Source organism: Pristiophorus japonicus, chromosome 16, assembly GCF_044704955.1.
Source record: "Pristiophorus japonicus isolate sPriJap1 chromosome 16, sPriJap1.hap1, whole genome shotgun sequence".
In the NCBI taxonomy this organism is placed as follows: Eukaryota; Metazoa; Chordata; class Chondrichthyes; family Pristiophoridae; genus Pristiophorus; species Pristiophorus japonicus.
The window spans coordinates 36,276,159-36,290,745 of NC_091992.1; the positions used below are offsets into that span (position 1 = coordinate 36,276,159).

Below are 14,587 nucleotides of genomic sequence, written 5' to 3' on the forward strand. Positions count from 1 at the left end.
GTGGCCTTAATTCAGCTTTAGTTTCCTGAGAGTTACTTTGACAAAAGAAATGAAATTTATGAAGGAGTAAAAACAAACTGTAGCAATCACAAAATGCCAGAGGTGATTTGTAAGGTTATAGCATGGTGCTTTAATCAGCTGAAGGCTTGCATCTTGCATTCAGAAATAGGATCAAAAGGGAATACTGTATCTGGTCAAAACAAAACCATTCACCGGGAAAACAGTATTGAGTTGGGTTTTACTGAACTCCACCTTCCTGAGATGACATCTGTTAAAAGTTAAGAGAATATCCAGTTTCAGTGTTACTGATGGAGGGTTATTTTCAGTAAAGCAAATTCAAAAGTTACTTATGCAATGTATAGTGCACCGTTAGTTTTATTTAGCATAACTTTAGATGCTGGTCAATAGAAGCTATGTACTCCCACTTTAAGTGGCTGTACCCCTCAGCAAACTCGATGTAAGGTAGTGTAAGATTTCCTCACTGGCTATAGTGAAGAAGTTTCTTTATTTGAGTGCAGTCAAAATATTTGACTTAATTCAGTTACTACTTCTAAGCTTAATGCTCCATACCAATAATCAATAATGGCCATACATTTTCTTTGCTGTTATTGCTGCTTTCCATTGCGCTGGATCTATCTGCAGCATACACAACCTCCACAAACTGGGCCTTGTTCTGGATGGTGGTTGGGCCTGGGATTAATGATTTAAAACCAATGATACTCATTGAACCAGAGTAAATGCCTCTAAGCTGAAAGCATACCTGACATGATCAGGGTTCAAAACTCTTAGTCGTCTTGCACTACGATATTTGTTGGGCCCCCAAATTAAATACAAAGTCCAGTTGGTGAAGTGCATCGATTATCTGAGGGGCGGTGCTTGCCTCAGCTTCTAAATGCTCAAAATGTACAGTTTGCCATGTGAACCTCACCACTGGACTAAGATCTATCCCCAAAGTGCTGGCAGAACTTGCTTCTGTTTATGTGGCCCAGATTCACTGCGAAACGATCAGACCTGATTGGTAGGTAGCAAATGAAAAAACAAAATTGAATTGCTGCCCTAAAAATTCAAGAGGATATGGAGGTTGTTGAACAGTGTATATATGAGAAAGTGATCCATTTAGAACAGTAAGTGAGTGGCATGATGGCTCTGTTTGAATCTTGTGCATTTTACATGTGATGGTAGTTCTTATACCCAAGACATGTTTTCCAAGTGGCTAATCTCCATCATCCTTCTGTGGGAAAGCACCGTGTAGAGGCTAGTGTTTCCCCAAAGAGGAAGAAAGTAACACTAAGCGAGAGGCTGACATCCATCTACTCTTGCACAAAAGTGGTATTAGCAGAGTTCTTGGAGCAGGTCATCTCACTGCCCTCTCGTATACATTCCATGTGTAGTCTATTAATTCAATCACTATTATACAGTCCCAACTCTCAGCAATAATGTTCATGTCCTTAATGTGTATGAGGGGTTTGTTAGGTGTGGTCCACATAGTAAAATCAAGGCACTATAAATCACAGGTTCTCGCACTCCTCATTACAGCTATTGGTTGCTGGTAATGCTTGCATATTGCCTCTTTGCTTCTGGCAGGAAGTGATTTCACCAGTACTCTTGTCAACTGCACATACTAGGCTACAGATCCCTTAAGCCTGTTTTACCGTATCTTTACCATGAGAATCTGAAGAGCAAACTTTAATTAGAAGGCTTGAAAACCTTTGAACAACATAATATATCGGGAATTTTAATGGCTGTGTTATTTGATCCCTCATAGTGGGTGAAGCAAGACAGTATGGCTGTAGGCCACTTTCCTTTTCCTCCTCAATTAGCACAAGGGAGGTGCCTGATCTACAATGATATTTGTTTTTTTATAGTTTATAATTATGGGTAAAATACGAGAAAGATTTCCTCTTTTACGGATATTATATACTTATGGGAAACGAACTTGAAATCACAAAGGTTGCACAAGGGATTAATGTTCACTCAATTTTGCAGTGCATCTTCCTCAAAGGATTATAGTGTGTTCGCAGTAGTGCGACTCCACAAAATGCCTGCAGACTACAGACTTGCCCATTAGCTTGTGCATGCACAGGCTTTAGCAAGAAAGCTAATGTTGCCATATCTTAGTTTTGATGATCCTGGAGAAGTTTATGGCCACAGTGATGATGCTCTTCCAGCTGGAAGATAATAATAGGGCATTGAGTACAGATCAACTCCATCCCAAAATTGAAGCGCATTCAAGTTCGAGGGAGGATGCAGTTCGACAGAGCCATTTGAGTTTTTGCAGATTCCATTTGGCTTGTTTGGCTTGTGTGTGTATGTGCATGGATAATCATTCAAATGGAACTGTGTTCCCATAATAATATATTAATTCCAAAGCAAAAAGGACATGTGCCAAGGTTTCCATGTGAATAGCTTCATTGGCAGGGAGGGTGCGTGGAGAGCGCGTGGAGAGCTTAGACAAATACAGAGCCTTTTTCAAGTTTGCAATATATTCTTGTGCTTGCTGCTGTCAGCACGCACTGCCATTTTAACTGCCATTCGCAGCGGAGGGAAATGTGGTGAAAGATCATCAAGTCTTCGCCCATGTTCTAGTAGCATGTAGATTAATAGGCCAGTTTAGAGCAGATCGGCTTGAAAGAAATTGGCTTTCTCATAGTGATTTTTGGAGATGTTGAATTCGAACTTGAGCCTTCAGGTTGGGTGGGCGCCCATTTCTTGTTTCAACATTCCTATGAGCAAAGAATTAAATCTGTTTGGTTTTAAGATGCTGGTGAAACCAAATCCTGTTCCAAAGCTGCCGTTCTAACCTACTTGTAAATAAAGTATGCAGTATATAAAAGAGGTGCTAAATGCTTTGCTAGTTTTTGTTGTACACTTTATCATTTGTAATCAGCAAATCTGAAACATGCCTCCTTTTCTTTTCTGCAGTTATTTCATTCATATCCTCCGTCCATGTCTGGAATTCCTCCCATGATTCCACCTACAGGTCCTTTTGGCTCTCTGCAAGGAGCATTTCAGCCTAAGGTAACCCTGAAATCCCTCTTCCCCATTTTCCACTCCTATTTTTTGACGTGTCACTGATGATTAAAGGTCTGTGTTGGGAACTTTTGTCAGTTAGATTCTAAATTGAGGTCACCTTGACACCCTAAACAGTAACTAAGGGAAGGAGATTTCATTACCTGTTTGAGCTGACTGTGAATCAGATCCATGCTCTAAAATAATTCTTCAAATCATCAAACAGGAAAAGATGTTTGGTGAACTCTCTTTTTGGTTTGGGAAAGAGAAAAGGTGTTTGTTATTTTAGTCATATTGATATCACTGTGATGGACATAGAGCTCCTCATGCCTCAAACAAAAAGGTTTATGTTTAATTTTTGATATTAGCTTTGATGGAATAATGTGAGTTTAAAATTAACTTAAATTAGCTGTGGTTGAGACCGAGTTATTTTGTCTTGGCACTAGGAGGGAAAACCAATAGGCAAGCCTATTTAGAGAAGTAGATAATTCCCAGTCAGGTCCCCTTAATGACATTGCTACTCTTATTCATATGTTAATTGTATCAAAAAATTACCTCATGTCTTTGAAGTATTGATATATGTGCGTTTGCCTCAAAGACATAAAAATGGTAGTTGTTGCGATCTCAAATTTAACACTTGTAGCAATTGTACCGCTATTGTGAGGTCATCAGGAGAAATCTTCCTTTGGAATCCTAAAAAAAAATTCTATAAGGAGTTGGGAGTGTCCCTGAAGACATCATAGAATAGTACAGAAGGAGGCCATTTGGCCCATCAAGTCTGTGACTGCCTGGTTCCACGATGAAGCAGGAAAAGAGTGTTACACACATTTCATCAGAAACTAAGTTGAAAAGTTATTGAAGTGGACGTCTAAAGATGTAAAACCCTTTTATTGTTTTGAAACAGTTTAAGTAGCCTCTTGCTCTGTGTACCTGCTTTTATGTAATTAAGCTGCTTGTAAATACATGTGACACTTGGTTTTAGTCAGACTTTTGGTATTTTCCATCCACTGAAGCAGATGGGGTTGTGGTGGATAGCCCATGTAACTCCCAATGTATCATATCATGGTAGAAGAGTCATTGTAAGCCCTGTGTCATGTTCCATTCACATCACGAAAAAGGTTATAAATCTCACTTCGTAGGAGACACAGGTCTGCTTATGGAAATGACCTTTTTGCTGAGTAAAATGTGTTGTGGAAAGGCCGAAATTGTAACAGTCACATCCAGTTAACGCGATGAATTGTTTCAATGTGACCTATCTTCAAAGAAGCAGATGCAATTTTTTTTCCCGCTGCACACCTTGTAGATCTAATTTATACAAAGAACGTGTGAGGAAACTGCTTTATGTTATCACAGGAAGGTGTTATTATCTGCACCTTGTAATTCCCTGAGTTTTACCAAGTCAGTTTGGCTGCATATTGAAGTCTCCTTTGTTGATAAAATGCCTCAGCTCAGAATGAGAAAACTTCGGCCAATATTGCCCCACAAAAATGCATCTGCTGTTGGCTGATCATGGAATAATGCTGCCAGTAACCATGAGAGGTGGACAACCCAAGGTGTTCAACTGTCCGAGCTAAATAAGGAAAGATGGTACTGACTCAGGATAGCAGGGAGACAAAAACAGAAATATATATCTATCTGTGATATATATTAAAAGTCTTAACCGGTGCACACTTCCTATAGGTGTAACACTTCAGTGGCTGTTTTCAGTCACCCTTCTGAGTAATGTTTAATCATAGTCAGATTTATTATAATTATCCCCAAATTTATTCTAATCTGCCCATTTAAAAAAAACTTAGCCCTGATTGGTTGATTCTAACATAAGATTGACATCTGATTACTAGCCCTGGCTTCAATGTTTCCAAGGTCTACTGCAAATCAGGTTCAAGCAAACTGAGACCAATTGAACAGCCCCAAGCAATAATGGACTACGTATCTACGTTTTTGTGAAACTGAGAAGAGGCTGGTCATTATTTGATCTCATCCATTACTGCACAATTCTGTTAAAACCTTACCAAGACCTCCAAAATGTAATTGGTAAACAGGATTAGTGGCAGTTCTATTTTAGAACCGTTAAGTTAAAATAGTCCACTGGATTTTCTTTCAAATCCATTAATTTCTTCCAAAGTTGTTTTATATGAAGTGTTGCACAGACTAATATTGCAGACACAGGCCAGTAAACTAGTCACAGTCAATCAGCTTCTTACAAGTAACTTTAGCTCTACAGTAATTGAATTCTAGCAATGTATGACAGTCGATTATGTTCTAACTTTAAACTCAGTGAGGTCAGATACGTTACATGAATAATGCTGAAAGCCACAAAGTAGGATTCCTCGTCTATCCTTTTAAAGCCTCCCCATTGAACTCCCCATGTATGATGTCACTTTGATTCTCTTGTGGCCTTATGAAATAGGCTGTGGAATGTGTCATATGTGCAACTGATTGGAGTGTGGAATTGACTAGGTTTGTCAGTGGGTTACCACACAGGCTTTCTGATGATGGGAGCTGGGTTTAAATATAGCATAGACTGTTAAAGTCCTATGTGAAATGAGTTTGGGCAGTTCCAACCCAGTTCCTATTGGCTGTGAGCCCATAATGAGGTCGTGCTAGTTTTGATGGTGCAGGAAGATTTGAAGCCAAAGAAAAAGTTACTTCACATTTTGCCTCGGCATGGAAGAAAGTGAAGTCACTATGACATTTGAAAGAACTGCTCAGTATCTGAAATGTATCCATGTTGGGATAAAGTAAAAGCAGAACAGTTAATTGTGGCCGTATAATTTGACACTAATTAGACAATCTCAGCCAGGGAGACCACAGGGTAGCTGGTGTAGCAACTGGAAAATGTTGCAGGAATGCAAGCAGTTCTTCTGAGCTTGGGATCAAGACACGCTGTTGGGGCTTTATTCTGCACCTGAGGTGTGTGGTGGATGACTTTATTGCTTGGTGCCTGAAATGGGAAATGTTACATTTCCCAGTGTTACTATCTCTTGCCTTTATTTTTTTCCCCAAAGCTTGCTGAAGCAATAATCTATTTGCTAACATAACAACAGTTTGAAGATGTATGCTTGGCGTAATACATCAACCAAAATAGGAGCAGAATGCTGTTGTTTCTCATAACAATTGCAGGGTTATAAACAGCGCACAAAAGAAGGGGCTAGAAATGTGTAAGAAAAGTCGCCAGCTGCTGTTTCCGACTCAGAACATAGCTGCTTTGTTCTCCTACAGTTGCTCGCCTAAATTAAACATTTCACCTGCTCAACCGAACTGTCAGAAATGGTTTATCTTTCCACATTAACAGGCTTTTCTATCTTCCTCCACAGACCTCCAATCCCATTGATGTGGCAGGAAGGCCTGGAGCAGTCCCCCATACCCTGCTGCAGAAAGACCCCAGGGTAAATGTTGGCTGATTTCTATAAAAGCTGTCTCTTTGTAATCCATTTTTTATTAGAGCAATAACCTTGGGTAATCTTCTAGTTGTTTAATGTCTGCTATATTGTCATGCTGCATGTTAAAATAGGTTTTAAATTCCCAATTAAACCAGCAAACTGTCAATGCCGGGGATGGAAATATTTACACTAAGTGTTGACTTGTTTTCTAACCCGGCGGAGAGACATACCAATAGTTACCACCCAATGTCTGCCCTCATCAATACGGATTTCAGAACTGGGGCAAATATTGGGGAATTTAACATCCCTGGCAAAGACGCCAACATTATTCCAAAGGAAATTGGACAATTCAATAACAATTTATTTATTATGATCTGAAATGCACTGCCTGAAAGGGCCGTGGAAGCAGATTCAATAGTAACTTTCAAAAGGGAATTGGATAAATATTTGTAGGGCAGAGAATTGCAGGGCTTTGGGGAAAGAGCTGGGGAGTGGGACTAATTGGATAGCTGTCAAAGAGCCGGCATAGGCACAATGGGCCAAATGGCCTCCTTCTGTGCTGTAAGATTGTATGATTCCATAAGTATTGGAAAAGCAAGAATGTATATAAGAACATAAGAAATAGGAGCAGGACTAGGCCACTTGGCCCCTCGAGCCTGCTCCGCCATTCAATAAGATTATGGCTGATCTAATCATGGACTCAGCTCGACTTCCCTGCCCACTCCCTATAACCCTTTACTCCCTTATCGCTCAAAATTCTGTGTCTCCGCCTTAAATATATTTAATGACCCAGCCTCCACAGCTCTCTGGGGCAGATAATTCCATAGATTTACAACCCTCAGAGAATAAATTTCTCCTCATTTCAGCTTTAAATGGGCGGCCCCTTAGTCTAAGACTATGTCCCCTAGTTTTAGTTTCCCCTATGAGTGGAAATATATTCTCTACATCGACCTTGTTGAGCCCCCTCATTATCTTATAAGTTTCAATAAGATCACCTCTCATGCTTCTGAACGCCAATGAATATAGGCCCAACTTACTCAACCTATTCTCATAAGTCAACCCCCTCATCTCCGGAATCAACCTAGTGAACCTTCTCTGAACAGCCTCCAATGCAAGTCTATCCTTCCTTAAATATGGAGACCAAAACTGTACACAGTACTCCAGGTGTGGCCTCACCAATACCTGTACAGTTGTAGCAGGACTTCTCTACTTTTTGTAAATGGCACAGAAATGGGATTAGAATAGAAAGCTCCAGTTGAAGAGCTAGCAGTGGCATAGGGTCGATGGGCCAAATGGTTTTCTTCTGTGCTGTACCCTCTTTTTATCGAGACTAAGAAACAGAACAAATATGCTCGTCGTGGGGAGGTCTACGAGTAGCATCACTATCCTTACATGCCAGGTTGAGGTCAGATGGGCACAATCCACAACAGAACCCACATATTGATGGTCAAGAATGGGAGTGTGCACATCATAATAGATCGCTTTATAACAGTCTCCAGAATGTAATCAATATTACATCTTGGACACTGACATTATTATTCTGCATACACAACGCTTTTTCCATTTCAGACTTGCTAGGGACAGGATCAGAGGAACAGTTTAGAGTTTGGGGGTGGATTTATGAAAGAAATGTTGGATTTATCTGATCCTACATAGGCATCTGATGTCCTTTGCGGCAACGAAATAAGGTACTGGTTCTTTTCCCAGTTGACAGCAGTTCTCTCCACTGTTTAATATTCTGCCCTAATTAGGACTAATTATAGAATCTTGCTCAGAAAGTGCAGAAGGACGCACGCCATGGGATTCGACACTATTAGAGGAGAAGTTGGTCATCTGAGACTTGAACACTATTGGTGAAGAACAGGCTGAAATATGTTACAGCTGACAGAGCAGTGCTTGATGCTGGCAGAGGATAAAACACTTGCAGTTGTTACATTTCATATTTTGTGAATTAAGACAAGGTTGGGAAATGTAATGATTGTGAATGTCTTGTCAATCTGTACGCTTCAGTGGCTGTATTACCACTACCTGCCCACTGGTGCCAATGCTGTGTTTTTAGAAGTCGCTGTTCAATGGTGGCATTGTGACAAAGTGGATTTTTGTAATCCTGTACTCTTTGAACCAGCATGTTAAGGGTTAAACCGGTATCACCCCAGGTATTTCTCAAAGAAACACATCAGTTCAGCTCCAAACATACTGGCTGCAGCATTCTTCATATACACAAACTGCACAAAATGAGAACAGGAGCAGGCTCCAGATGACGCTTAAGTGGAAGAGTTGCATTCAATGATGAGCATCATTGAAAGGCCATTAATAGAGTTTGCCTTCATTCAGTATTGATGAATGACTATTTCATTTAAGTAAATCATGAGTAGTGTATCATCATCTGCCTTTATTCCAATGCTCTCTCATCTTTTACCCTACATAAACTTGACCTCATCCAGACTTCTGCTGCCTATATCCTAAGTTGCACCGCTCACCCATCGCCCATGGCTCCCGGTCCACCAATATCTTCAATTTTAAAATTCTCTTCCTTGTTTTCAACACCCTCACCCCTCCCTATCTCTTCAAGCTCCTCCAGCTCTACAACGCTCCGAAATCTTTGCACTCTTCCAATTCTAGCTTCTTGTGCATCCCCAATCTGAATTGCTCCACCATTGGCAGCCATGCCTTCAGCTGCTGAGGTCCTAAGCTCTGGAATACCATCCCTAAACCTCTGCACCTCTCTACCTCTCCTTCCTTTAAGACGCTCCTTAAAGCCTACCTCTTTGACCATCTTTCCCAATATCTCCATATGTGGCTTGGTGTCAAATTGTGTTTGATAATGCTCCTGTGAAGCACCATGGAACATTTTAGTACTTTAAAGGCGCTATATAAATCCAAGTTGTTATTTGCAAACTCCCTGGTTACTGATAATGACTTTGCGTTCTTTGGAAAGAGCGTTGATTGGTTGAAGCCCGTTAATATTGACAGATCAGTAGGCAGAGATTATCTCGCAGATTTATATTCCTAGTTTCTAATTCTGGAGAGAGAGCAATCGGGATGTGTGTGTAAATTTTGCAGTCAACAGTCTATGTTTTAAAGCTTGAGCCAGGAAGAGTTAGCCTAGGGTCCATGTTTCGCGAGAAAGCATGTTGTGCCTGTTGATCTATATGTCGAGGCGTGTTGGGAAGGTTATAGCTCATGGTGTCAACATGTATGCTGTTCATCCGTTCCTTTGTAATAAATAAAAGCACTCAGTGGTTCAAGCTAGTGTCTCAGTTTGGTAATCGTGTTTATTCATTCCACGATCCATAGAAAAAGGATAATGATAAAGGGTTTAATTGTTGGCAGATATCTTAATTGTTCGGTTCTCCTTTATAAAGTTAATTCAAGTTAATGATAGATCATTAAATAGGTCTGCAAATAACATGAAGACTTTTCCGACAATTTGATTATATTGCAATATTTTGAATAGGAACACAGAAACAATGAGTACATCAGACAGCAGCCATGATTAAAGTGCAAGATTGCACATTTCCCATTAGCCTAGAAAGATTGGCCCTGATATTTACAGGAAGACAAGGTGGAGGTTCGTAACGGCCAGAAAACCCGAAAATGCGGGTAACCCCGAGGACCTAATTTCAAATGTTTTTCTCGATTTCCTGGACGGCAGATTGTGTGGTTGGCTGCCTGCCGTGTGGGAAGGCTTGCGCTGGTCGGCTGCATCCGGGGAGCGGAGAGAAGGACAGGAGGGAGTGGAGAGATTGGAAAGGTCAGGGGGGAGATCCTAACTCACAAGCAGTGCTGGAAAGGCACTGACCTGCTGGATCTGCCCTTTCTCGCCTCCCGTCAGTTGCCAGGTTTCCTGAGCCCTGGGAAACCCGGCCCACAGCACTTAATTTTAAAACTGTGGTAAATTTTGAGGCTCACAGCCTCATTAAAATATTTAAATTACAGACCCGCATCTAAAGAGCAGGTTAGTCACCTGCCCTCCCCAACCCGCTCCCGTTAAAACCGGAAATAAGAGGATTGGGCTCTGGTTTCTGATTTTTAAAATTTTAACCCCCTCCCAGTCATCTCTCCCACTCATTCTCGGGGGTTAAATTCCCCATCCCCCAACAGCTTTGTGACGAATAACGCTGGTTTGAAATCTCAATTTTTTTTTCTGGACTTGTTCAGTCTGGAGAAAGGCAAATTTAGGACTGATGTCAGGAAATCGTTCTTCAAAAATTTGATCAATGCTTGAAATGGACTTCCTGGAATGGTGGAGAGAACTGCTGGAATCATTAAAAAAAAAACAATTGCATGCTGCGATAGGGCAATTATAGAGTCCATCTTGTTGTATGAGCTCGGGTAGGCTGAATAACCTTCCTCATCTTGTAATCTAGCAAATTGGCATTAGCAAGCTTGGGGGCGTAGTCATGGTGAAGATATGTAGCCACCGTTATAGCCAGTTTTTATTGCTAATTTAAAAATCATGGGTTAGTGAAAATTAGTTTTTAATTTGAACAGGTTTTATATCCTCAATATTAGGGTTAAGGTTAGGAGGGGAGGAATGAGGGGATAAAGCTGGGAGACAAAAAGATTTTGCATATACTTGCTGGTGCAAGATAGTGAGTCAAACTTTCAACAACAACAACAACGTGTATTTATATAGCACCTTTAACTTAGTAAAACATCCCAAGGCACTTTACAGGAGTATTATGAGCTACAAAAAATTGACACCAAACCGCATAAGGAGAAATTAGGGCAGGTGACCAAAAGCTTGGTCAAAGAGGTAGGTTTTAAGGAGCGTCTTGAAGGAGGAAAGAGAGGCAGAGAGGTTTAGGCAGGGAATATCAGAGCTTGGGGCCTAGGCACAGAAGGCATGGCCACCAATGGTGGAGCGATTATAAGCAGGGATGCTCAAGAGGGCAGAATTAGAGGAGTGCAGACACCTTGGGGGGTTTTGGGGCTGGAAGAGATTACAGAGATAGGGGAAAAAAAATGTTGTCTTAAAACTTTAAAAGTTATTCCAGTCTTTTGTTTCCATACCCTATTTGGACGTCTAACCCACTCTGTGTGTAGAAGAGTTTCCTGATATCAGTTTTGAAGTTGACTTTTGTCTGAACCTTTGCACCTCTTTTCCGACTGTCACTACTGACTGTGCAGTCATCTTCTGGATTTACCCTGTCTGTTCTGTTCACTGTTCTGCACACCTCGGTCTTTCCTCAGTGCTTTGTCGCTGATGCTGGGGTTCATCCTGCACTCGATTCCTCGCTGAAATTTGCTATTTATCAAGATGGAAATTTAACTGTATGTTGATCAACTAGAAAGATCATAACGTGCCGGATCTGTGCATATGAAGTTTTCATTTTAAAACACCACATCATTTGTCCGTGTCATGCTGACCAGTCAGTGGCATTGCTCCGAACTGTACCGAGCTCAAACAAAATGGGTTAGAAGAGCTCAGTTCTCCTGTTCAATCAGATCCTAATGCACAAAGGAATTAGTAGAAAAGGGGTCACACTTTTCAAATTGTTTTCTGCATTCAAAAGAAAGCAGCTTCCGTGGTAATGTGCTTGAAGCTTTCTCTGTGCCTCAGACTATTAAAGAACAGAAGGTCAGACAATTGTAGAAAAGCTTGCTGATTATTTTTTCTAATAATGTTTCATCTGAAAGTAAAATGTTAACATTTTAAATTACCGACTAACGAGGCAATAAAAATTGCAATTATTGTAATGCTTTGACTGACAGGCGTGTAACCGAGCTGTCACTCTTTATTTGCAGTTGACAGATCCATTCAGGCCGATGCTGAGGGTAAGAATTCTTCCTTTGGAATTATAATCTGTCTGTCTGCTCCCTCTGGCATGGAAAGATAAGTGAATGATTAAGAAATTATATCTTGTTAAAGCAACAAAGTCCTCTCAAGCAAGACCATTTTCACGCAACAACTTCTGTGTAAAATGGCAGCAGATTTGGGGACAAGGAACTAGCCAGCTTCACAAACAGCTCAGCTGCTGAAACACAACATCCAACGTGGAACTGGGAACACGGGGTTAGCTGGTCTCAGCCGGGGTGGCACCTGGGGCATTGCATTTGCTCTCGATGGAAGGCTAATATTGGCCATCGATCCTGCTACTGAGCTCGTGCTGGAGAGTGCACATGTGCGTGCCCGACAAATAGAGTGTGAACAGAGTGAGAATGGCTGTAATTCCACCCTCCGCCACCCCCTTGCCCTGGCTAGAATACCCCATTGATGCTGTTAAATAGCCTGTGGCACAATACTTTTACATCCTGACTGAGTCTCACTATCATGGTCTCGTTTTAAAAATCGAACCGTTAAAACTATTACAATTAACGCTTTTGGGAGATTTGAATGTTTCTGTTAGTATTTTGTGTTTGAAATTTTTACGCAGTGAGTGCTTAAGATCTGGCATGCACTGCTTGAGAGGGTGGTGGAGGCAGACTCAATTGTGATTTTTAAAAAGGGAGTTGGATAAGTACCTGAAGGGAAAAAAACTTGCAGGGCTACGGGGAAAGGACAGGGGAGTGGGACTAGCTGCAGTGCTCTTGCAGAGGGCTGGCATGGGCTCGACGGGCCGAATGACCTCCTTCTATGCTGTAATCATTCTATGATTCTATGAATATTTTATGTAAATGGTGGTGACTCGATGCAAGGTTTAATTAAAGGGACACCATCTCCCTGAAAAGAATGATTGGCAAACTTTGTTTGAGAGGAACAAGCTCAGTATCGTGGTCTCATGGCAGAGTAACAATACATTTTATTGTGATTTATGTGAAAACATTGTGTGGTTTTAAACAAATCTGAAAAAGATTTGTCAAATACTTTCAGAAGACGATGGTGCCCCTTTAAATGCTGTTGGGCGGGGGGAGCCGAAAGGAATTGAAACTTGGATCAGCACAACCCTCGCTTGTGAGCAAATTGGGGAGTCTGAGGAACAGGACTGCCAGCATGTTACAAATGGGAGGTAAAGCGGAGGTGGACAGTTAGAACATGGGTCGTCTGGTTTTTGATGAATTCACATCAATTGTCTGCTCTGCAATTAAAAAGTTCATGGGCCGCAAAGCTGCAGAATTTTATAACCCCTGGAAAACGCTGCATGTTTACACACATGTTCCGTGGGTGGTGTGTTTTGGGTAACAGAAGAGGTGCCAGTGTGTCTTTAAAATGGGTTTTCGAACAATGGGATGACTTAGAGAGGAATACCGAAGGTGTCTTATAGTACAGGCCTCACTCTGGAGGCTTGAGCCAAAATCTGCATTGGTTATGAATAGCTGGGGTTACTGTAATGAATCTATAATCTTTAAAATTTGTGTTCTACAGAAACCTGGCAAGTGGTGTGCCATGCACGTCCATATAGCATGGCAGATATACCACCACCAACAGAAAGTCAAGGTCAGTCTCTGTTCAAGATTTCATTTCTGTTGTATTCACACTCCCTAATGAGTGCTGCATTAAATGTTCATCAGCTCTCCACAATTGCTGTTGGGGAGGGAGTTACTAGGGCCAACCTGATCAAGAAGTAATGGTATAAACCGTGCAAGTGATGCATTGGAGAGGGCGTTACAAAGACCAACTTAATCGAGAGGTTTAGATGATGTAAACCATGCAAGTCAAGCAACTTACAAAACCCACTGAATTCAAAATGAATTTCCTCCTGTTGTTTCACTGCCTGGTACCTTGTTTGATGTCAGTTCTAACCTGTATTAAACTCCCTTGTTATAATGTTCTTTGACAGGTTTACCACTTTCCCCAGAGTGTTTCAAAGCCTCATTCTGGTGGGGAATGGCATTCAGTGGGGGCGGTATTCCAGGTTGTTTATGGGATATTACAGGGAGGTTCCAAACACGCTGTGTGATACTGGTCACATCATCGGCTTGTTTTCCACTCAGCTCCCTGATCGTTTTCTCACTCACCACTGTATTCCGTCAAATTCATCATCATTTCACTTCCACATTCTGCAACTGAACATCTCGGGGATCAAATCCTGCCCAGACTGCTGACTACAAGGGACCCAAATGAAATAAGTTTGGGCAATCTCAACCCTGTTCGTGGTGGCTATGAGCTTACAGCAGGAGCTGCCCCATACTGGCACTAACTGATTTCTCGCTCAGTGAGGTTCTAGAATCATTAATTTGGGAAATCACACTGTTGGAGTAAGGTATCCTCTTCCTCTGTTCAGGCTCATTGTAGGATAGAATAGAGGGAG

At 41.3% G+C, this 14,587-nt stretch overlaps 1 protein-coding gene across 2 annotated transcripts in view; it reads left to right on the forward strand.

The window, feature by feature from the left end:
- The window catches only part of auts2a (activator of transcription and developmental regulator AUTS2 a), a 1,264,571-nt gene that overhangs the window by 1,216,108 nt on the left and 33,876 nt on the right, over positions 1–14,587 (forward strand). For both annotated transcript variants that reach the window (XM_070857211.1, XM_070857212.1), the window contains 4 exons: positions 2,923–3,018; positions 6,327–6,398; positions 12,144–12,173; positions 13,702–13,773. In XM_070857211.1, the coding sequence (XP_070713312.1) occupies positions 2,923–3,018; positions 6,327–6,398; positions 12,144–12,173; positions 13,702–13,773 (270 nt within the window). The remainder of the gene's footprint in view (positions 1–2,922; positions 3,019–6,326; positions 6,399–12,143; positions 12,174–13,701; positions 13,774–14,587) is intronic.